Source organism: Bos indicus, chromosome 22 (assembly GCF_029378745.1).
Source record: "Bos indicus isolate NIAB-ARS_2022 breed Sahiwal x Tharparkar chromosome 22, NIAB-ARS_B.indTharparkar_mat_pri_1.0, whole genome shotgun sequence".
In the NCBI taxonomy this organism is placed as follows: Eukaryota; Metazoa; Chordata; class Mammalia; order Artiodactyla; family Bovidae; genus Bos; species Bos indicus.
Genome location: NC_091781.1, coordinates 42490837 through 42510542, shown reverse-complemented (window position 1 = coordinate 42510542; position 19706 = coordinate 42490837). Strand labels below are relative to the sequence as shown.

The 19706-nt window shown below is 40.3% G+C and overlaps 1 protein-coding gene across 4 annotated transcripts in view; it reads right to left on the bottom strand.

Moving 5' to 3' along the window:
• Nucleotides 1-1257: 1257 nt before the first annotated feature.
• The window catches only part of CFAP20DC (CFAP20 domain containing), a 268987-nt gene continuing 250538 nt past the window's right edge, over nucleotides 1258-19706 (bottom strand). For 3 of the 4 annotated variants that reach the window (XM_070776415.1, XM_070776413.1, XM_070776417.1), the window contains 2 exons: nucleotides 18913-19007; nucleotides 1258-3552 (listed from right to left, as the gene is read on the bottom strand). In XM_070776415.1, coding sequence (XP_070632516.1) covers nucleotides 3440-3552; nucleotides 18913-19007 — 208 coding nt within the window. In that variant the 3' untranslated portion in view covers nucleotides 1258-3439. Of the gene's footprint in view, nucleotides 3553-3644; nucleotides 3722-18912; nucleotides 19008-19706 lie in introns of all 4 variants that reach the window. The other variant, XM_070776414.1, reaches the window with a different exon arrangement.

Genomic DNA, 19706 nt, shown 5'->3' with positions numbered 1-19706 from the left:
CTGTCACTACACTATTCTTGGGTATTAAAGTTTGTACTTAAAAAAAAATCAAGATGTGGTTGAAATGACTGATTCAAATGAAGCTAATCTAAAAATATGGAGAAATACAATGGGGCAAATTATTATGCAAGAGTATCTATGTATTTTTCATATGCCAATATTTTTCCTTTAATAGAAAATAAGAGAAAAATTATAATTGCCAGAGAAGCTAAATCATTGATTTGATGCCACAAATCATCTGAGTTATTTTTCTATAATTCTTGGGTTCTGTAATTAAATAATAATTTAGACATTGAAGACTTAAAGCCACTTGCAAGTTGCACCCCAAATTATATGAAACAAGAAACTAATTCTCAAATTGATACCAAATAATCATGAGATGCATTTTCATATTGAATCAAACTATTTTTTTCAGAATCCACTTGCAGTGCGTGCGTTCACCACACATTTGATGAGGAAAGTAGAAATCCAGGTCTTAAAAATGGAAACTAATAATATAAACTTTCCCTCACTGCTACATGTGATTAGGCAAATCTGTCCTCTCATCACACTGGATCTAACATACAGCAGTGGTCTCAAGCACTGACTACACATTCAAATTGCCAGGGGAGGTTTTAAAAGTTTCCAATGCCCAGGTTGCATCCAAGACCAGTCGAACAAAACATTCTGGGGGTGGAACCTAGGCATCAATATTTTTATAAACTTCTCAAGAAATGCTCATATTCAGCAAAATTTGATAAGTGAAGCCATACAGTCCAAGCAATGAATTTCCAAGTAAACTGGATATACCATTTTGGTTTAAAATTGGCAACATGGGGGCACACCTATTTCTATTTTTCAATTCTTCTTAAAAATCTTGTCAATAGAAATTGAAGCTACTCTTTTTAAACAAAGTGAAAAAAGTGGAAAATATGACATTGTGGTAGATAACTTTTGGAGCATCTGCTGGGTTTGTCAGAAACTCCTTAACTGCCTTTGTCCACCATCCACAGAAGAGGGTTCTTGACGGCCACTGGACCAAAGTGGGCCAGTTGGAATCCCAAGTCTGGGATAGTTGAATCGAAACTGCAAGTTAATATTTCTGTGTGGTTGGATGTATGGGCTGTGGTTCATTAAGTGTTCCCATGGGTGGACTGAATTGCTGAGAAAATCTTGGGTAGAGAAGAGATGGGCAAAATGGATGAGAGGTGAGCCGCTGAGACATTTTAATTTTTAATTTATTTTGAATGTCATTTTTAAAAAAAAGACAATCTTTCTAAAAGCAAGTTTTTAACAAAATTGAGAGGAAGGTTAAGAGATTTCCCATACATCCCCTACCCCTATGCATATGTAGCTTCCTCCGTGATCAACCTCACTCACCAGAATGGTGCTTTTAACCAAGGATGAACCTAAAAAGACACATCATAATAATCCAAAGTCCACGGCATTACGGTTCACTCTTGGTGTTGGACATTTTCTGGCTCTGACCAGGTGTATAATGATATATACCTATCATTACAGTATCATACAGAGTAGTTTCACTGCCCTAAAAAATTCTCTGCTCTCTACTCATAACCAAGAAACAAAATCTTTAGATACCCAGGGTAGACATCTGTTGTTTTTGCCTGCTTGGTGTCCCTCTCCAAGTTTTGACAGGGCCCTCTTCTTTGGGGACTACCTAGTTCCCATTCCATGTGGTCCTGGGGAAAACTGACAAGTCAGCTGAGAGACTCAAGGCAGAGTCTCAAGGCAGAAAGAGGGGGCACCATCATCCTGGTGACCGTCATTGAGAGAAACTGTTAGTTCCTACTATAGGATTCCCAGAGCTTCCTGATTCCTGTGCCTCCTGTAGTCTGAATGTTCAACAAGTCTTTGGATTCTGGGATCAAGCGTATCTGTTGCTTGCAGTTCAGGAACCCCAACAGAGTTTTCTAGGTCCTAGCTTGAGTCCACTCAGAGGCCTTGCAGCATTCTGTTAAGAGGCTCATGAGGCACTCTTGTATCCTTAATTACTTTTATCTCATGATTTTTCGATATTTGCAACCTCACATCTCAACTAGTATGGAATTTTAATTGGCTTCTATTTATGTGGATGATCCCGATACTCATGAAAGCAGTAATAAGGCTTTCCAAGTTCTGCTCCAATCTTCAAGGTCACAACCAACTCTTTTTATCATTCTGCATGTTTTATGAAGCTGTAGTTAATTTTGGTATTTTGTAAGTATGAGGATTTTGAAGAAAGATTCAAAACAAAGGTATTCTTTGTGAATTAATAAAAGTTTACCAAATACCAACATGGTTCTAAATAATGTATAATCCTTTGAACAGGAGCCCAAATCTACTCCTGAAAAAAAAAAAAAAGAGCTCTTATTTCCTTTATCAAGCAACATTAAATGAAATTATAATATTGCCATTAAATCCAACTGTACACCAATAATTTTTCATTTCCGATGGTACTCTTATTATAAAATTTTTATTAAATAACCAAATATGCCTAATACAATAAGCTAATACAATAAGTACTTCCTTGAACTCACTATTTATATATTTGGCACACAATTCAAGGCTAGTCTATTCAAATTCAGGAAGCACGTGATTTTTTTCCCTTGTGATGGGATGAGCAGGGTTACAATGGCGTAGTCTTCAAGACCAAAGGAAGTCTCCTCCATTTCTCCAGGTCTAAGTCACAGAAGTGGTAAGGTATGTAGAGTGCTCAAATGGGTGGCTTCTTACTAAATATGGATCCATAGAGATAGATTTGTATTCATAGATAATTTTTTAAAAAGCACAGAGCTAAGTAGCTGAAGTTATTAACAATGTTATGATCTTTGGCAAACTATGGATGAACTATAATGAAATGGAAATTGTGGGGCCAGTGCCAATAAAATACAATCATAAAGTCTGACTAATTCACAGTAATTCCTTTTCTAGAAGTCTAAGGAAAAGTAAATACCATCTAGGAATATTCTGGCAAAGAAAGTGGGTTAAATAAAAAGAAGCAGTTTAAAAGGCATTCTTCTGACCATCACATTTTATTTTTAATACAAATAGGTAATAAAAGAAAAGGCATCTTTTAAATATGAATACGTTTTCTGTGTATCAAGCCATCATTTACACATTAACACTGCAAAAATTTGAATAACTCTTAATTCATTAACATAAAAGTATATGAAGTAAACAGAATTATATATAGGATAAGAACCAACAAATAAGTAGCAATTCAAAGTCCTACAATCTTGTCTCTATATTAACTCCTTCACAGTTCTGAAGTCACACCCATCTACATAAAGAATGCAGGCAGTCCTAACATTGAACATTATGTACAAACTGACTTCATCTCTCTTAGTTCTTTCTGATCCTGTAGGCCTACCGGAGACACACTTGTGACGCCAACTTAACAGAATCAGAGCTGCTCTCCTGCTCCACCTGGGGCAGCCATCCTTGGCCCTGGAAGCAGGCGTTATACCAACTCGTAGTACTTCCCAGTTTGGGGATCAAAGTAACAGTTCAAACATGGGTCATACAGCAGAGTCAGCACTTCCTCATCCTCTTCCACACTCAGCTCCTCTTCACCTGTTGGGGACGGAAAGCACAGTCATGTTAGCTGCTGGCCTCGCCGGGAATTCTTAAACTGCAACAGAGAAGGGCAAGGGAGCAGGAATCACCATTTGTCCTGGAGGACCATCCTTGTGTGGGCGGGACGTCAACGCTGGGAGGCAGGAGTGCTGCAGATGTGATGGCTCTATACTTGCCGTGTAAGATAGAGAAGAAACGGTAATCAGAGGGGCCAGATTCACTATAAAGCACAAGAAAAATGAGCGTGCACAACTGGCAGGGAGGAGAGAGGACTAAGGAAGAGGGCCAAAGGACTAAAGAGTTATGCTAATTAGGGTTGAACGGGATTCAAAATTTGATTATCTTTGATTATCACAGCTCTAGCCTTCTTCATGGGCCAGAGCTGCAGAAATGCCAAACAGTGCAAATGAAGTAATACAGTAAAGAGCTCAATCCCCATTCATACATCCTAAAAAGGCTACCACAGAAACATGAATTAAAATAACGTTTAGAAATATAAGCTATGCAAAGCAAAGAACACATGAGGAAAACAATGTCAGATGATCTGTAATTGTATTAGTGGTAGCAAGATGTGTCAAATTTTCAGGGAAAATGAACACGTCAAATTTTTTTCCCTGTGGTAATTATTTAGATGATTTGGTTGTAGAGAATGCCTACTGCCTACGTCATTAGCAAGGTTTGGTTGGTTTTCAACACATGAAAAAACAAAAACAAAAACAAAAAGCTGCTTTACTAAAATGTTACCTGAGCACCTTATACGTGCCCAGTGCTGTGCTCAGCACTTGTGTTCCTTATGCCATCACCAGCAAGCAAGTGCCCTCTGGACATCTCAAAATATACAGGATAGGAATTCAGAGGCTGGGAGAGCAAGACTTCCCTCGGCTGGAGACTCCCAGAGCAGGCTCAGGAAGGAGGAGGTGATGAAGACACTACCCCTCTCTTTTTTCTTAGCATGGGCTACTACGGACCAAAGAAAACCAAACCTTTGGCCTGCATGCTTACCAGGTCACCTTTGGATAGGGCTTGGATGGTGGGCACGGGCATGGCTGGCCCATAATGGAGACTCCATAAATACTGAGCCCTTTTTGAAAGGACGAATCAGTGACTGTGAAACAAAATCTGTGGTCTTAAGTGTCCTGCCCATGAAACAAAAGCGGCTATTAAAGATTAGTGAAGAGTTAACTGGATGTGGCTAAGAGCACCCCTGGGCTCTGGAATCCAAGGAACCTGGGGATGGATGGGAGAGTGCTGTTCATCACCTGAATGCCCTTCAGCTCAGTTCAGTTCAGTCCTCAGTCATGTCCGACTCTGTGCGACCCCATGAACCACAGCACGCCAGGCCTCCCTGTCCATAACCAACTCCCAGAGTTTACTCAAACTCATGTCCATTGAGTTGGTGATGCCGTCCAACCATCTCATCCTCTATCATCCCCTTCTCCTCCTGCCTTCAATCTTTCCCAGCATCAGGGTCTTTTCAAATGAGTCAGCTCTCCACAGCAGGTGGCCAAAGTATTGGAGTTTTAGCTTCAGCATCAGTCCTTCCAATGAATATTCAGGACTGATTTCCTTAAGGATAGACTGGTTGGATCTTGCAGTCCAAGGGACTCTCAAGAGTCTTCTCCAACACCACAGTTCAAAAGCATCAATTCTTCTGCACTCAGCTTTCTTTATAGCCCAACTCTCACATCCATACATGACTACTGGAAAAACCATAGCCTTGACTAGACGGACCTTTGCTGGCAAAGTAATGTCTCTGCTCTTGAATATGCTATCTAGGTTGGTCATAACTTTCCTTCCAAGGAGTAAGCGCCTTTTAATTTCATGGCTGCAGTCACCATCTGCAGTGATTTTGGAGCCCAGAAAAAAAAAAGTCAGCCACTGTGTCCACTGTTTCCTCATCTATTTCCCATGAAGTGATGGGACCGGATGCCATGATCTTTGTTTTCTGAATGTTGAGCTTTAAGCCAACTTTTTCACTCTCCACTTTCACTTTCATCAAGAGGCTTTTTAGTTCCTCTTCACTTTCTGCCATAAGGGTGGTGTCATCTGCATATCTGAGGTTATTGATATTTCTCCTGGCAATCTTGATTCCAGCTTGTGCTTCTTCCAGCCCAGTGTTTCTCATGATGTACTCTGCACAGAAGTTAAATAAGCACGGTGACAATATACAGTCTTGACGTACTCCTTTTCCTATTTGGAACCAGTCTGTTGTTCCATGTCCAGTTCTAACTTTTGCTTCCTAACCTGCATATAGGTTTCTCAAGAGGCAGGTCAGGTGGTCTGGTATTCCCATCTCTTTCAGAATTTTCCACAGTTTATTGTGATCCACACAGTCAAAGGCTTTGGCATAGTCAATAAAGCAGAACTAGATGTTTTTCTGGAACTCTCTTGCTTTTTCTATGATCCAGCGGATGTTGGCAATTTAGTCTCTGGTTCCTCTGCCTTTTCTAAAACCAGCTTGAACATCTGGAACGTCACAGTTCACATATTGCTGAAGCCTGGATTGGAGAATTTTAAGCATTACTTTACTAGTGTAATTTGATTTAGGTCATACCTGAATGTGCCCTTCAGCTGGTGACAGGTTATTTTACCTCACTGAACCTTCCTTTGCTCATTTATAAAATGGGAATAACTCTATTTCACAGAGTTTTGTGGGTGAAGTTGGACGCTAGATAATATGCATACCAAGAACACAGTAGTTGTTCAATAAAAGATCACTACTATTAAGGTTGGTAATAAATGCAATAAATCATAAACTGTAGGCTAGAGTTTTAAATAACTGAGAACAGCATTGATAAAGCTTAAATATAAAGGAAAGGCTTCAGAGACAGGCAGCATGACATTTAGACAATGAACTCAGCATGTGGGTCCAAATCCCATTTCTACCACTTCACAGCTGTGGGGCACTGGGAAAATTCACTACTTAGCCTCAGTTTCCTCATATGTAAGGTAAGGATAGTAACAGTGCCTGTTATAGTACCTATGAGAACTAAATAACACTTGGCACACACACAGTTATAATCATTATGGAAAATAGAAGACATGAGAGGGATGTGTTCATTTATAGCTCAATTCCCTACCCCTAAGCTGTATCTATTTGACTTTTTACTACTAAAGAAAAAAAAAAGTTTGAATGAAACACAAAACCCCCTACTAGTTTTATGTGTGTGCTAGTCGCTCAGTTGTGTCTGACTCTTTACGACCCCGTGGACTGTAGCCTGCCAGGCTCCTCTGTTCATGGGATTCTCCAGGTAAGAATACTGGAGTGAGTTGCCATGACTTCCTTCAGGGGATCTTCCTGATTCAGGCATCAAACCTGGGTCTCCAACATTGCAGGCAGATTCTTTACCATGTGAGCCACCAGGGAAGCCCTACTAGTTTTATACAGGATATTATAATCAATTCAGCTTTAAATAAAAAGCTCTTATACCAAAAATCATGTAATTTTCAAAACAGTAAAATAACACTCATTTTTTTTTCCCATCAGGTGTGATATTAAAACCAAATATCACTGAGGTAAATAATTATAAGTCAAATTATCTCGAAGACCTGCCATCTGATGTCTTATTACTGCATCAAACGCTGGGGGAAAGTCTGACCTCTGGCACATAAGAGTTATACACTATATAATTGTTTAGTGCATTCTGTGCTTGCAGTTTCCAAAAAGATAAAATTTTAAGCTGGTGTTATCAAATTAGAAAACTCAAAACATTTTACAGTTAGTCAGGAATCTTTCAAGATGAAAATAACTGTTGTAATGGGCCATGGGTCTTTATCACCCAATTGCAAAAGGATCAAGGTGGATCCAATTCATTAGTAGAGATTTGGCTATATAATGCTTGCAAACTGAAGCAGTAACTGCTATATAAGTGCATTTGTTCCAATACATATCACTATAGAACTGGCATTTCATGCATTATAACCATGGGTCTAAGAGGGGTTTTGTGGTTTTTAGTTCAAAAGCTTTCAGTTCAGTCACTTAGTCATATTTGACTCTGAGACCCCATGGACTGCAGCATGCCAGGCTTCCCTGTCCATCACCAACTCCCGGAGTTTACTTAAACTCATGTTAATCGAGTCGGTGATGCCATCCAACCATCTCATCCTCTGTTGTCCCCTTCTCTTGTCTTCAATCCTTCCCAGTATCAGGGTCTTTTCAAATGAGTCAGTTCTTCACATCAGGTGGCCAAAGTACTGGAGTTTCAGCATCAGTCCTTCCAATGAATATTCAGGACTTATTTCCTTTAGGATGGGCTGGTTTGATATCCTTACAGTCCAAAGGACTCTCAAGAGTCTTCTTCAGTACCACAGTTCAAAAGCATCAATTCTTTGGTGCTCAGCTTTCTTTTATGTTCCAACTCTCACATCCATACATGACTACTGGAAAAACCATAGGTTTGACTACATGGACCTTTGTTGGCAAAGTAATGTCTCTGCTTTTTAATATGCTGTCTAGGTTGGTCATAGCTTCTTTTCCCAGGAGCAAGAATCTTTTAATTTCACGGCTGCAGTCGCCATCTGCGGTGATTTGTCTCACTGTTTCCATTGTTTCCCTATCATTTGCCATGAAGTGATGGGACTGGATGCCATGATCTTAGTTTTCTGAATGTTGAGTTTTAAGCCAACAAAAGCTTTAAATGGGTGAATTTTAAAACTCTACCAACAATGACATTCATACAAAAATTGGGTGATATTATGTATACTTTTATACTGAAATAAGTGTTTTAAACTTGCAAAAAAGGTTTTGTTTTCATTATAACTTAATTTTCAAAGCCTCCAACTTATATCATTTTGCCACTGTAATCTCTATGTAATGAAATTATCATATTGTTAAGCAATTACAAGTATGATGTCAAGCAATGGGAAATGTTTTGAAAGGTAATTATTGTGCATGGGTATAGGGTAATTTTCAATTATATTCTTGGATAGCACACAGTTTGTTTTTCTCCCAAATGCTAAATTGCTCTATTTAAAGACTGGCTACAGAAACTCTAAAAGGACAAATTAAGAAATAAAATCATTCTCTGCTACCAGACCAAAAGCATCTGGACAGGGGTCTAAATTATGTTTTTATTCTTCTTCACATAATAAAGCCATTACTAGTGAACTAAAATTGCCTTTCAGATAATAATATATTTACAAACTTTCAGCTTCATCCACTTTGAAGTCAGTTAACAGCAATAACAGAAGGAAAACCAATGGAGCCAGACCAAACACAGCAATATTAGCTGCCCTCCCCTTGGTTAGATCAATGTGAGCAAATAATCCCTCTAGCTCACCTTCTGAAAGTCAATTAATATAAATGCTTAATTATCTATATTTGAGGCATTTTAACTGTAGATAATAGAAAACCTATATGCACAAGCTCAGTCTTCAAGCTTGAAAATAAATGATGTGACACCAGTTTATCAGGTTTAAAATCTCACAGTGAGGACATTATACTTGATTTTCGATTTTCTGACGCTGCCATCTAGAATTTTTTTTTTACAAGTTAATGCATTTTCTCTCATAGATTTTGAGAACTGATTGACTGTATTTTTATGTGCATACCAATACACTATGGTTTAGACAATTCAACGGTGGGGGATCACCACTGGGAACAGGCAGCCTTAGGATCAATAAAGATGACATTTTAGATACTATTCTGCTGAGGACCAGGTGCTGGCAAACGCTTCCATCAACTTCTATAACAGTAGGGCAGAATTAACTGTCACTAAAACTCAAGAAAGTGAACTGTTGCGATCTGCTTCTCAGCAAACATGTGCCCTCAAATGAGAGAAAGGTAAATGGCCAAAAATGCGATAAAAAGATGGAAAGGTACTTTCTTCTATTAGCAAGCTGTATTGTCTTTTTGGGAAGGCAAATGATATGCTAACATTATAGTTCAGGTTTCATTTGGGAAATAAGTACATCACTTCTTTTGTAAAATCTGGTGGCTATATTTTACTTGGAACATGCCATTTAAAACAACCAGTTGAAAAATTTGGATGATTACTTAGGAGTTCTTGCAATTTCATTCCTTCTAGGTAGTCTCTACTTATAAATGTGATTCAAATGTGAACTTGTGTATCAGAGCATCATGTTGTCACCTTAAACTTACATAATATGACATGTCAATTATATAATAATAAAGCTGGGGAAAATCTCACAAAACACATATGCACTTGTAAATGTGTGGCCTACCACTCTGAATGCTTTTTGTTGCACGTGAAGGAAGGTCCCTAGTCAGACTATTGAGCTCTGAAGCCTACAAATCCCATAAAAGTCTCCAGTGCCTGATTTCAGACAAGGTGGCAGCACTGCAGACAGGTGGAAATGCATCCCAATTCCAGCAATGGAATTGAGGACCACACCCTGGGTCAAGACCCTTCTGTTGTACACTTGGGGAACAAGTAGGTGTGGGTGGTTCTGGAAGAGGGACAGAACCTCAGACACCCATTGGTGTGTTCACTTCTCTACTAGAGGGTTCATGTCCAGTGTGCCACAAAAGAAGACATTTCTTTGTATAGTGTCTCCCCCTCTCTAATCACAGGAAAATGGGACAGAGCACTGGGTACAAAGCAGGCACTTAATTAATGCTGGCTTCTATTACTACTCTGATTGCCAATATTGCTTTTTTTGGCAGAGGGTGGGTGGGGGGAAGTTCTCCTTTGCATTTTAAATAAATCTTCAAGATACATGGAAGATCCAAAGAGTATACCAAGTCATCCTCCTGTTTCCCATAGGCAGAAGATTCACTCATTCTACTCATCAAGCATTTATGGAGCATTTACCGTGTCCTATGGGTTCCCTGGTGGTTTAGATGGTAAAGAATTTGCCTGCAATGCAGGAGACCCAGGTTCAACCCCTGGACTGGGAAGTTCCCCTGGAGAAGGAAATGGCAACACACTCCAATATTCTTGCCTGGAGAATTCCATGGACAGAAGAGCCTGGTGGGCTACAGTAATTGGGACCCCAAAAAGTTGGACACGACTGAGAAACTAACACATGTGCCATGTCAAACACTGTGGGTACCATGGTTCGATGAAGCAAGATGTCTGGTGAGATAACTAATAAAACAGATTTTGGAAGACTGTTTTTAGATTCAAGGTGTTAGGTAAATGTCAAATAACTTCATGGTGGGAAATAGGACTATGAAAGGATTCCTGTGTTGGACCCAGGACAGGTGGCCATGCTCCCCTCTCTCTGGGTAGCTGGGAGGCATCATGAGATTTCTATAAATTATTTACCAGTAATTTGGATATTATATGCATAAAATAAACATGCATGAGTGCTAAGTCGCTTCAGTCATGTCCGACTCTTTGCGACCCTATGAACTGTAGCCCACCAAACTCCTCTGTCCATGGATTCTCCAAACAAGAATACTGAAGTGGGCAGCCATTCCCTTCTCCAGGGGATCTTCCTGACATAGCCTCCTGAGGCTCCTGCATTGCACACTGATTCTTAACTGCATCTGCTGCCTATTTGTGACTCATGGAAGACTAATTAATGTTCATAAAGGAACATCTTCTGTGGCTCTGCTGAACAAAAGGTACAAGGATGTTATTTTCATGAGACCCTGGCAACTCTAAAAGGTCTTCACTCAAAATCCACGCAAACTGTAAAAAAGGTTTATAGGCCTGAAGAGAGAGGCATTATTATTCCATTTTGGAGCTGGTAAGCATGAATAATTTAAGGGTCATATCTGTAAAGGAACAAATGTCAAAAAGAAATTGACAACTATTTTTCAGGCAGTCTGGTTCATTTTTAAAAGGTCAGTTTGGTAGTTTTCTTGAGTAAGTTCTGAAATCTTAACTTCCCATTTTTAACATTTTCACGGTCTCCAGGAAAACACATTTTTAGGAAGTGTTAAGGGCACCCGTGCCCATGGTGATTGATATTCGGCAAGTGTGTTGTGGCCCAAGAGGAACGGCTGACAGCTGCCTGCTTCTCCATCCAGTCGAATGGCACGGAGCTCAGTGTTATTCCTGCCGGGTTGGTTGCTCTGCTGGGAGCTGGGCTGTTCACTTCATGGCAGAATTCACACACTTGAGACATTCTGGCCAAACAGAAACTGTGGAATTTGTACTGAATAAAAGAAGGGGCTCCGGGGCCTGTATAATGCATGTGTTTACTTCTGTATGGCCTGGGGAAAGTCTTCCAGAGTTTTGTGTTGGTCAGGCCATCTTCCCGTTATGCCACTAGCTGCACAGGTACATCTCAGCCTCTCAATCTCTGATGGACGTGGTGGTTCATCACATAAGTCTCCTGCTTTAAGTCCCAGGGTTCATGTGTAAAAGTGGGTAACAATAGTATCTACATATCTGTAGGCTAATTCTAAGAATTAAAGTGTACATGGAGGCCTGGGTAAAGGAAGGTGAAATAAATGTTTTTGTTATTTTCATCCGAGAAGTCTGAAGATAGAAGAGACTTTTTCCTTGTGAATCAGTCTTCAAAATTACCTTCACGTCCCAGTGTGATGGTTCTGCAGAAAGGCACTGCTGTGGAAGAAACCTGGATCCAAATTCTAACTCTGATTGAGCATTTGACCTTGGGCAAGGTCACACTGAGGGCAATGGACTTCATCAGTGTTTTTAACTGGTTCATTAGGGCCCCATGGCAGGGTTCTGAGACCCTAACTCGCACTCAGTCAGAGAGATTCTACTTGTAACTACTTTACATACTGGGATTTCATATGAGATTTCATTTGACAGAAAGTCTCTTCACTGCTTATACATAAAGAGCCACTGCATATGGTAACCTACAACTGTTTGAACTGCTACAGTGTATGGGTCTAAGTTCAGTACTCTTATTGTTCCATTTTACAGATATACCAAAAAACTGGAACTGGGGGAAACACTGAAAGTTGGGTTTCAATGAACTACCTTGATTTCCTTTCTTTCAAGGTTATTATTACAAGAAATTACCAGTTGGATGACATTTCTCTCCCTCTTTCCTTTCCTGTGTTCTAACGAGAACCCACAGTATCTATTATAATATATACCAGAAATTGCACAGGTACTAGGGATCTGGGGGTGTGTAAACTGATGGTCTCTGCTTTTAAAAACTCTTAGACTACCTGGGAAAAAAGACAAGAAACAACTAAATGAATCATGAGTTACAAACTGTGAAAAGGCAGTGATAAAAAGGCACAGGGTAAAGTGAGAGACAGACTGACTCATAAGATCGTCTAGAGAGGCCTTTGAGAAGGCGGGCCCAGTGACCACCCAGGCCCGTCAGTCCCGCACCCCCGTCATTCTACTCTTCATTCGGACCATCACTCCCTTGGCCTTGCCCTACATCTGGTCAACACAGTAAATGCACCCCTCGGCGACCCACCCTGCTGGAGACCTGTGACAAGACTGCGTTGGAGGGGGAGGCAGGGCTGCAACACGGGACCAGAGATCTGCCTTTTGTTTTTTCCCTGAAAGAACTTAGCTACTCAGCCCTTGAGGTATTTTCATTTGTTTTCTTGTAGATTAGGAACTCTCAAAAGAAAACTTATTTTTCAATTGCTGGTTTTATATACAGTATTTTTTGATTAGGTAATTTATTTACTTGGTTCTAAACCAAAAGAGGCAGCTGAGAGGAGCAACCCAACATCCAAGGAGTGGCGGCTGCCCGGCCACAGGAGGGCTGACAGGAGCTACTCCACGTTCAAGGTCAGGAGGGGTGATCTTGAAGGAGCAGTGGCAGCACTTTGCTGGAGCAGCCGTGAAGAGATACCCCACGTCCAAGGTAAGAGAAACCCAAGTGAGACGGTAGGTATTGTGAGAGGGCATCAGAGGGCAGACACACTGAAACCAGAATCACAGAAAACTAGCCAATCTGATCACATGGACCACAGCCTTGTCTAACTAAATGAAACTAAGCCATGCCATGTGGGGCTACCCAAGATGGCTGGGTCATGGTGGAGAGGTTGGACCACAGAATGTGGTCCACTGGAGAAGGGAATGGCAAACCACTTTAGTATTCTTGCCTTGAGAACCCCATGAACAGTATGAAAAGGCAAAATGATAGGATACTGGAAGAGGAACTCCCCAGGTCGGTAGGTGCCCAATATGCTACAGGAGATCAGTGGAGAAAGAACTGCAGAAAGAATGAAGGGAAGGAGCCAAAGCAAAAACAACACCCAGTTATGGATGTGACTGGTGATAGAAGCAAGGTTCAATGCTGTAAAGAGCAACATTGCATAGGAACCTGGAATGTTAGGTCCATGAATCAAGGCAAATTGGAAGTGGTCAAACAGGAGATGGCAAGTGCAAACGTCAACATTCTAGGAATCAGCGAACTGATCTGAATTGAAAAAATGGACTGGAATGGGCAAATTTAACTCAGTTGACCATTATATCCCTTAGAAGAAATGGAGCAGCCATCATGGTCAACAAAAGAGTCCGAAATGCAGTACTTGGATGCAATCTCAAAAACGACAGAATGATCTCTGTTCGTTTCCAAGGTAAACCATTCAATATCACGGTGATTAAGGCCTATGCCCCAACCAGTAATGCTGAAAAAGCTGAACGGTTCTATGAAGACCTACAAGACCTTTTAGAACTAACACCCTAAAAAGATGTCCTTTTCATTACAGGGGACTGGAATGCAAAAGTAGGAAGTCAAGAAACACCAGGAGTATCAGGCAAATTTGGCCTTGGAATATGGAATGAAGCAGGGCAAAGGCTAATAGTTTTGCCAAGAGAATGCACTGGTCATAGCAAACACCCTCTTCCAATAACACAAGAGAAGACTCTACACATGGACATCACCAGATGATCAACACTGAAATCAGACTGATTATATTCTTTGCAGCCAAAGATGGAGAAGCTCTATACAGTCAGCAAAAACAAGACTGGGAGCTGACTGTGGCTCACAACATGAACTTCTTATTGCCAAATTCAGACTTAAATTGAAGAAAGTAGGGAAAACCACTAGACCATTCAGGTATGACCTAAATCAAATTCCTTATGATTATACAGTGGAAGTGAGAAATAGATTTAAAGGACTAGATCTGATAGACAGAGTGCCTGATGAACTATGGACGGACGTTTGTGACATTGTACAGGAGACAGGAATCAAGACCATCCCCAAGAAAAAGAAATGCAAAAAAGCAAAATGGCTGTCTGAGGAGGCCTTACAAATAGCTGTGAAAAGAAGAGAAGTGAAAAGCAAAGGAGAAAAGGAAAGATATTCCCATTTGAATGCAGAGTTCCAAAGAATAGCAAGGAGAGATAAGAAAGCCTTCCTCAGCAATCAATGCAAAGAAACAGAGGAAAACAATAGAATGGGAAAGACTAGAGATCTCTTCAAGAAAATTAGAGATCCCAAGGGAACATTTCATGCAAAGATGGGCTCGATAAAGGACAGAAATGGTATGGACCTAACAGAAGCAGAAGATATTAAGAAGAGGTGGCAAGAATACACAGAAGAACTGTACAAAAAAGATCTTCACGACCAAGATAATCACGATGGTGTGATCACTCACCTAGAGCCAGACATCCTGGAATGTGAAGTCAAATGGGCCTTAGAAAGCATCACTATGAACAAAGCTAGTGGAGGTGATGGAATTCCAGTTGAGCTATTTCAAATCCTGAAAGATGATGCTGTGAAAGTGCTGACTCAATATGCCAACAAATGTGGAAAACTCAGCAGTGGCCACAGGACTGGAAAAGGTCAGTTTTCATTCCAATCCCAAAGAAAGGCAATGACAAAGAATGCTCAAACTACTGCACAATTGCACTCCTCTCACACACTAGTAAAGTAATGCTCAAAATTCTCCAAGCCAGGCTTCAGCAATATGTGAACTGTGAACTTCCAGATGTTCAAGCTGGTTTTCGAAAAGGCAGAGGAACCAGAGATCAAATTGCCAACATCTGCTGGATCATAGAAAAAGCAAGAGAGTTCCAGAAAAACATCTATTTCTGCTTTATTGACTATGCCAAAGCCTTTGACTGTGTGGATCACAATATACTATGGAAAATTCTGAAAGAGATGGGAATACCAGACCACCTGACCTGCCTCTTGAGAAACCTGTATACAGGTCAGGAAGCAACAGTTAGAACTGGACATGGAACAACTGAGTGGTTCCAAATAGGAAAAGGAGTTCGTCAAGGCTGTATACTGTCACCCTGCTTATTTAAGTTATATGCAGAGTACATCATGAGAAACGCTGGGCTGGAAGAAGCACAGGCTGGAATCAAGATTGCTGGGAGAAATATCAATAACCACAGATATGCAGATGACACCACCCTTATGGCAGAAAGTGAAGAGGAACTAAAAAGCCTCTTGATGAAAGTGAAAGTGTGGGCTTAAAGCTCAACATTCAGAAAACGAAGATCATGGCATCTGGTCCCATCACTTCATGGGAAATAGATGGGGAAACAGTGGAAACAGTGTCAGACTTTATTTTTCTGGGCTCCAAAATCATTGCAGATGGTGACTGCAGCCATGAAATTAAAAGACGCTTACTCCTTAGAAGGAAAGTTATGACCAACCTAGATAGCATATTCAAAAGCAGAGCTATTACTTTGCCAACAAAGGTCCATCTAGTCAAGGCTATGGTTTTTCCAGTGGTCATGTATGGATGTGAGAGTTTGACTGTGAAGAAAGCTGAGCGCTGAAGCATTGATGCTTTTGAACTGTGGTGTTGGAGAAGACTCTTGAGAGTCCCTTGGACTGCAAGGAGATCCAACCAGTCCATCCTACAGCAGACCAGTCCTGGGTGTTCATTGGAAGGACTGATGCTGAAGCTGAAACTCCAATACTTTGGCCACCTCATGTGAAGAGTTGACTCACTGGAAAAGACCCTGGTGCTGGGAGGGATTGGGGGCAGGAGGAGAAGGGGACGACAGAGGATGAGATGGCTGGATGGCATCATTTACTCGATGCACATGAGTTTGGGTGAACTCCAGGAGTTGGTGATGGACAGGCAGGCCTGGCGTGCTGCGATTCATGGGGTCGCAAAGAGTCAGACATGACTGAGCGACTGAAATGAACTGAAACCAAAAAAAAATTAAAAACTGAAAACAGTGGTTGGGCTCTGGGGCCAGGCTGCTTGTATTTCAATCTCAGCTCTGCCAATGACTAACCTTGGGCAAATTATTCAAGGGCTTCCAAGTCTCAGTTTCTCTGGCTGTAAAAATAACAACTGCATATACAAAAATAGTATCTTCTTCATTGTGCTGCTATGAGGACTGATTTTTTTTTTTACATTTTTTACAACTGAAGTATAGTGATTTACAATGCTGTGTTAGTTTCTGATGTACAGTGATTCAAACATATATATGTATATAAACATATTATATATATATATATTCTTTTTCAAATTCCTATTATAGTTTATTAGAAGACAATGAATATAATTCCCTGTGCTATACAGTAGGACCTTGTTGTTAACCTATTTTATATACAGTAGTTTTTATATGTTAATCCCAAACTCCTAACTTACCCCCCATCCCACCTTCCCCTTTGGTTAACCATAAGTTTGTTTTCTGTGTCTGTGAGACTGTTTCTGTTTTGTAAATAGTTCATTTGTATCAAATTTTAGATTACACACATAAGTGACAACATACAATACTTGTCTTTCTCTAAAAGACAAAATCAACCACTAAATCAACCACTGAGCACAGTGACTGGCATATATTAAAAGCTGAGTTAATAATTAATAATAAATACCGAGCAACAGGAACCTAGGAAGATTCCCAGACTGCCACACCTGTGTGGCCCCTTCCTTCTGATGATACATACCTGAGGCTTGAGCCCAGTATTTTCCTTTGACAAACATTTTATTAGAACAGACGGAAACAAGTTCAGTGTATGCTATGTTGTTTAAAATGAAGTCAATGACACGTAAAGATTAAGCAAATTAAGAAACACTACTTTTTGATGGTCTTAATTAGCTACAAACTATCTAAGCCTATCAGAAAAGGGAAAGGCTCAGAAATGGAGATCTAGGGTAACAGGGAGAAGGGGTGCCAGATCTGGTTAATAGTGGCCAGAATGTTTCTACAGTCCTCTGAATTTAATGTGTTTCTTTTTCTTCGATGCAAATTTATTTACCTTCAACATAATTTGAGCCCCTGCTGTCAAAACACCACTTTGCAAAGGCAACTTTAAGACATCCTTTCGGCCACTCATCAGCACCATAGGTCTTCAGTGCCTCTGCTTAAGGACCACATTCTCAGTTCCTGTGGCTTATGCAGGACACTTCACATAACATATTATTTGTTCCCTCACAGCAAGGTCTCCTCCTGACAGCCAAGATTCTGTTTTTCTGTCATAAGTAATTATAAACGTGCACCTCTAAACAGAGTCTCAATTTGAGGGGCATCATCTATTTCAGACAGTAAATCACAGTGACAGTGCCATCACTTGGGCGGCCAAAATGCACAACTCAGATGTATGAGCTCTCACTCTGGATTCTCCGTACCTGAAGAAAAATGGGACGCTCCACTTTTTCCCTGGGGCAGTTAGGGAAAAAAATAAAACTGGCAACTTTGTTAGAGAAATTTATCCTGGTTTCAGTTCCTTTTTTTTTTTTTTTTAAGAGACTATAGACAGAGGGCACCCATCTTTACAATCCAACTTGGAAAACGATCTCAGGGAGTCCCACTCTGATGTCTGTCATTCCGATTATGCATTTTAGATCTCTCCCCACCCCTCCCATCTCAAGCCCTCTGATTCCACTAAAGATTCTTTTCTGTTCCTCCTCTACAACACTCCTGACAGTCACGTTCCCTGCTCACAGTCAGAATCTAAATGGTTCATCTTAGAGGCTGTCATCAACAAAGAGAACCCCAGGCAAATTTTCATTCCTGCTTCCTTCAAATTTTTCCATTACTAATACAACCCATTATAACTCCGTGTCAGCCTCTGCTTTAATGAAAAGGCTGTATCTCTGTATTAACAAAAACATGGAATATTTGGTCTACCTTGTAACAGTACTAACAGCTGGCATTTTGTAGGCGTTATTCCAAACGTTTCATATACAGTACACCTCACTGAATCTTCATGAAAAGCTTGCAGGTGGGCACCATCTATTATTAGTCTTATTTTATAAAACTGAAATTCATAAAAGTCACACAGCAGGAATTGCTAGAGCTGGAATTCAGATGAAGGTCAATTTGACACCAAAGCCATGCTCTTATGCTTTAAATTATATTTTGCCCAGGGATTAACCTTCAGGAGAACAAGAACAATTTCTCTTTTAAATTCCTTTTAGTTGCAAAGAACCTATCACCCTATAAAATGAGGCACAGATTACCTCATTTTCAATGCGTGAGTCTAAGTGATTATCATTTAATAAAAATAGTGGAATCTCAAATTTTCTCTATTTATAGTTAATTATTTTTATTTTTTTATGCTTGGCATTTTTCATATTCCCACCTTGAACACTCAAGCTTCCAGAAGAATCCTGATGCCGCTCTGCAGACTCTTGACTGGGAGGAACAATTGGTGGGCTCAGCATATTTAACCAGTCCCTAAAAGGAAAAGAAGAAAAAAATGAACCACATGTTTGTAGTTCCATATATATAGATTTTTACCTTTCCCCTGGATTTTTAACTCCCTGGGGCTTCCACAAAGAAACATTTTTCCTCCTTCATACTTCAGAAAATAAGATATACAGAAATTAATATTCAGTTTTATAAATCTGTAAATACAAAGTCAGTTACTTCACTAACTAGTTGTTCAAAAACATACCATCTTAATGATGACCACAATTCCTTTGAAAAACATAGTATTAATCTTCAACTATAGCACAGCTCCACTCACCTGAGAAACTTATTTAAACGAGTCAGAAGAAATACAGAGATAAAGCTCCTTAGGACCTTTGCATAAGAAAGCCTGACAAAGCCACCAGTCACATGTCATGGATGACAAGAATCCACTCAGTGATTCAGAAGAGAAGTTAGTCTTGGAGCTGTCTGGACCAGCCATGATGGTGGGAGCTGGTATGCATTTACTCCAGGCATTGGGGCAGGGGAGGGCAAAAGAGGAGAGAGGGCCGTTGGGCCCTTGAGTGGCTCAGTACTTCAGTTCTCCCAGTGTGAATGGGGGCAAAACCACTCCATAAAGCACCTCCCTCTGCCCTCCATTCCCCGTCCCTCTGCCTACAACTTCCAACCTCATTTCCCAGTCTCTTTATTTTCCTTCTTTCCATTCTTCTGTCTCCCTGTTCC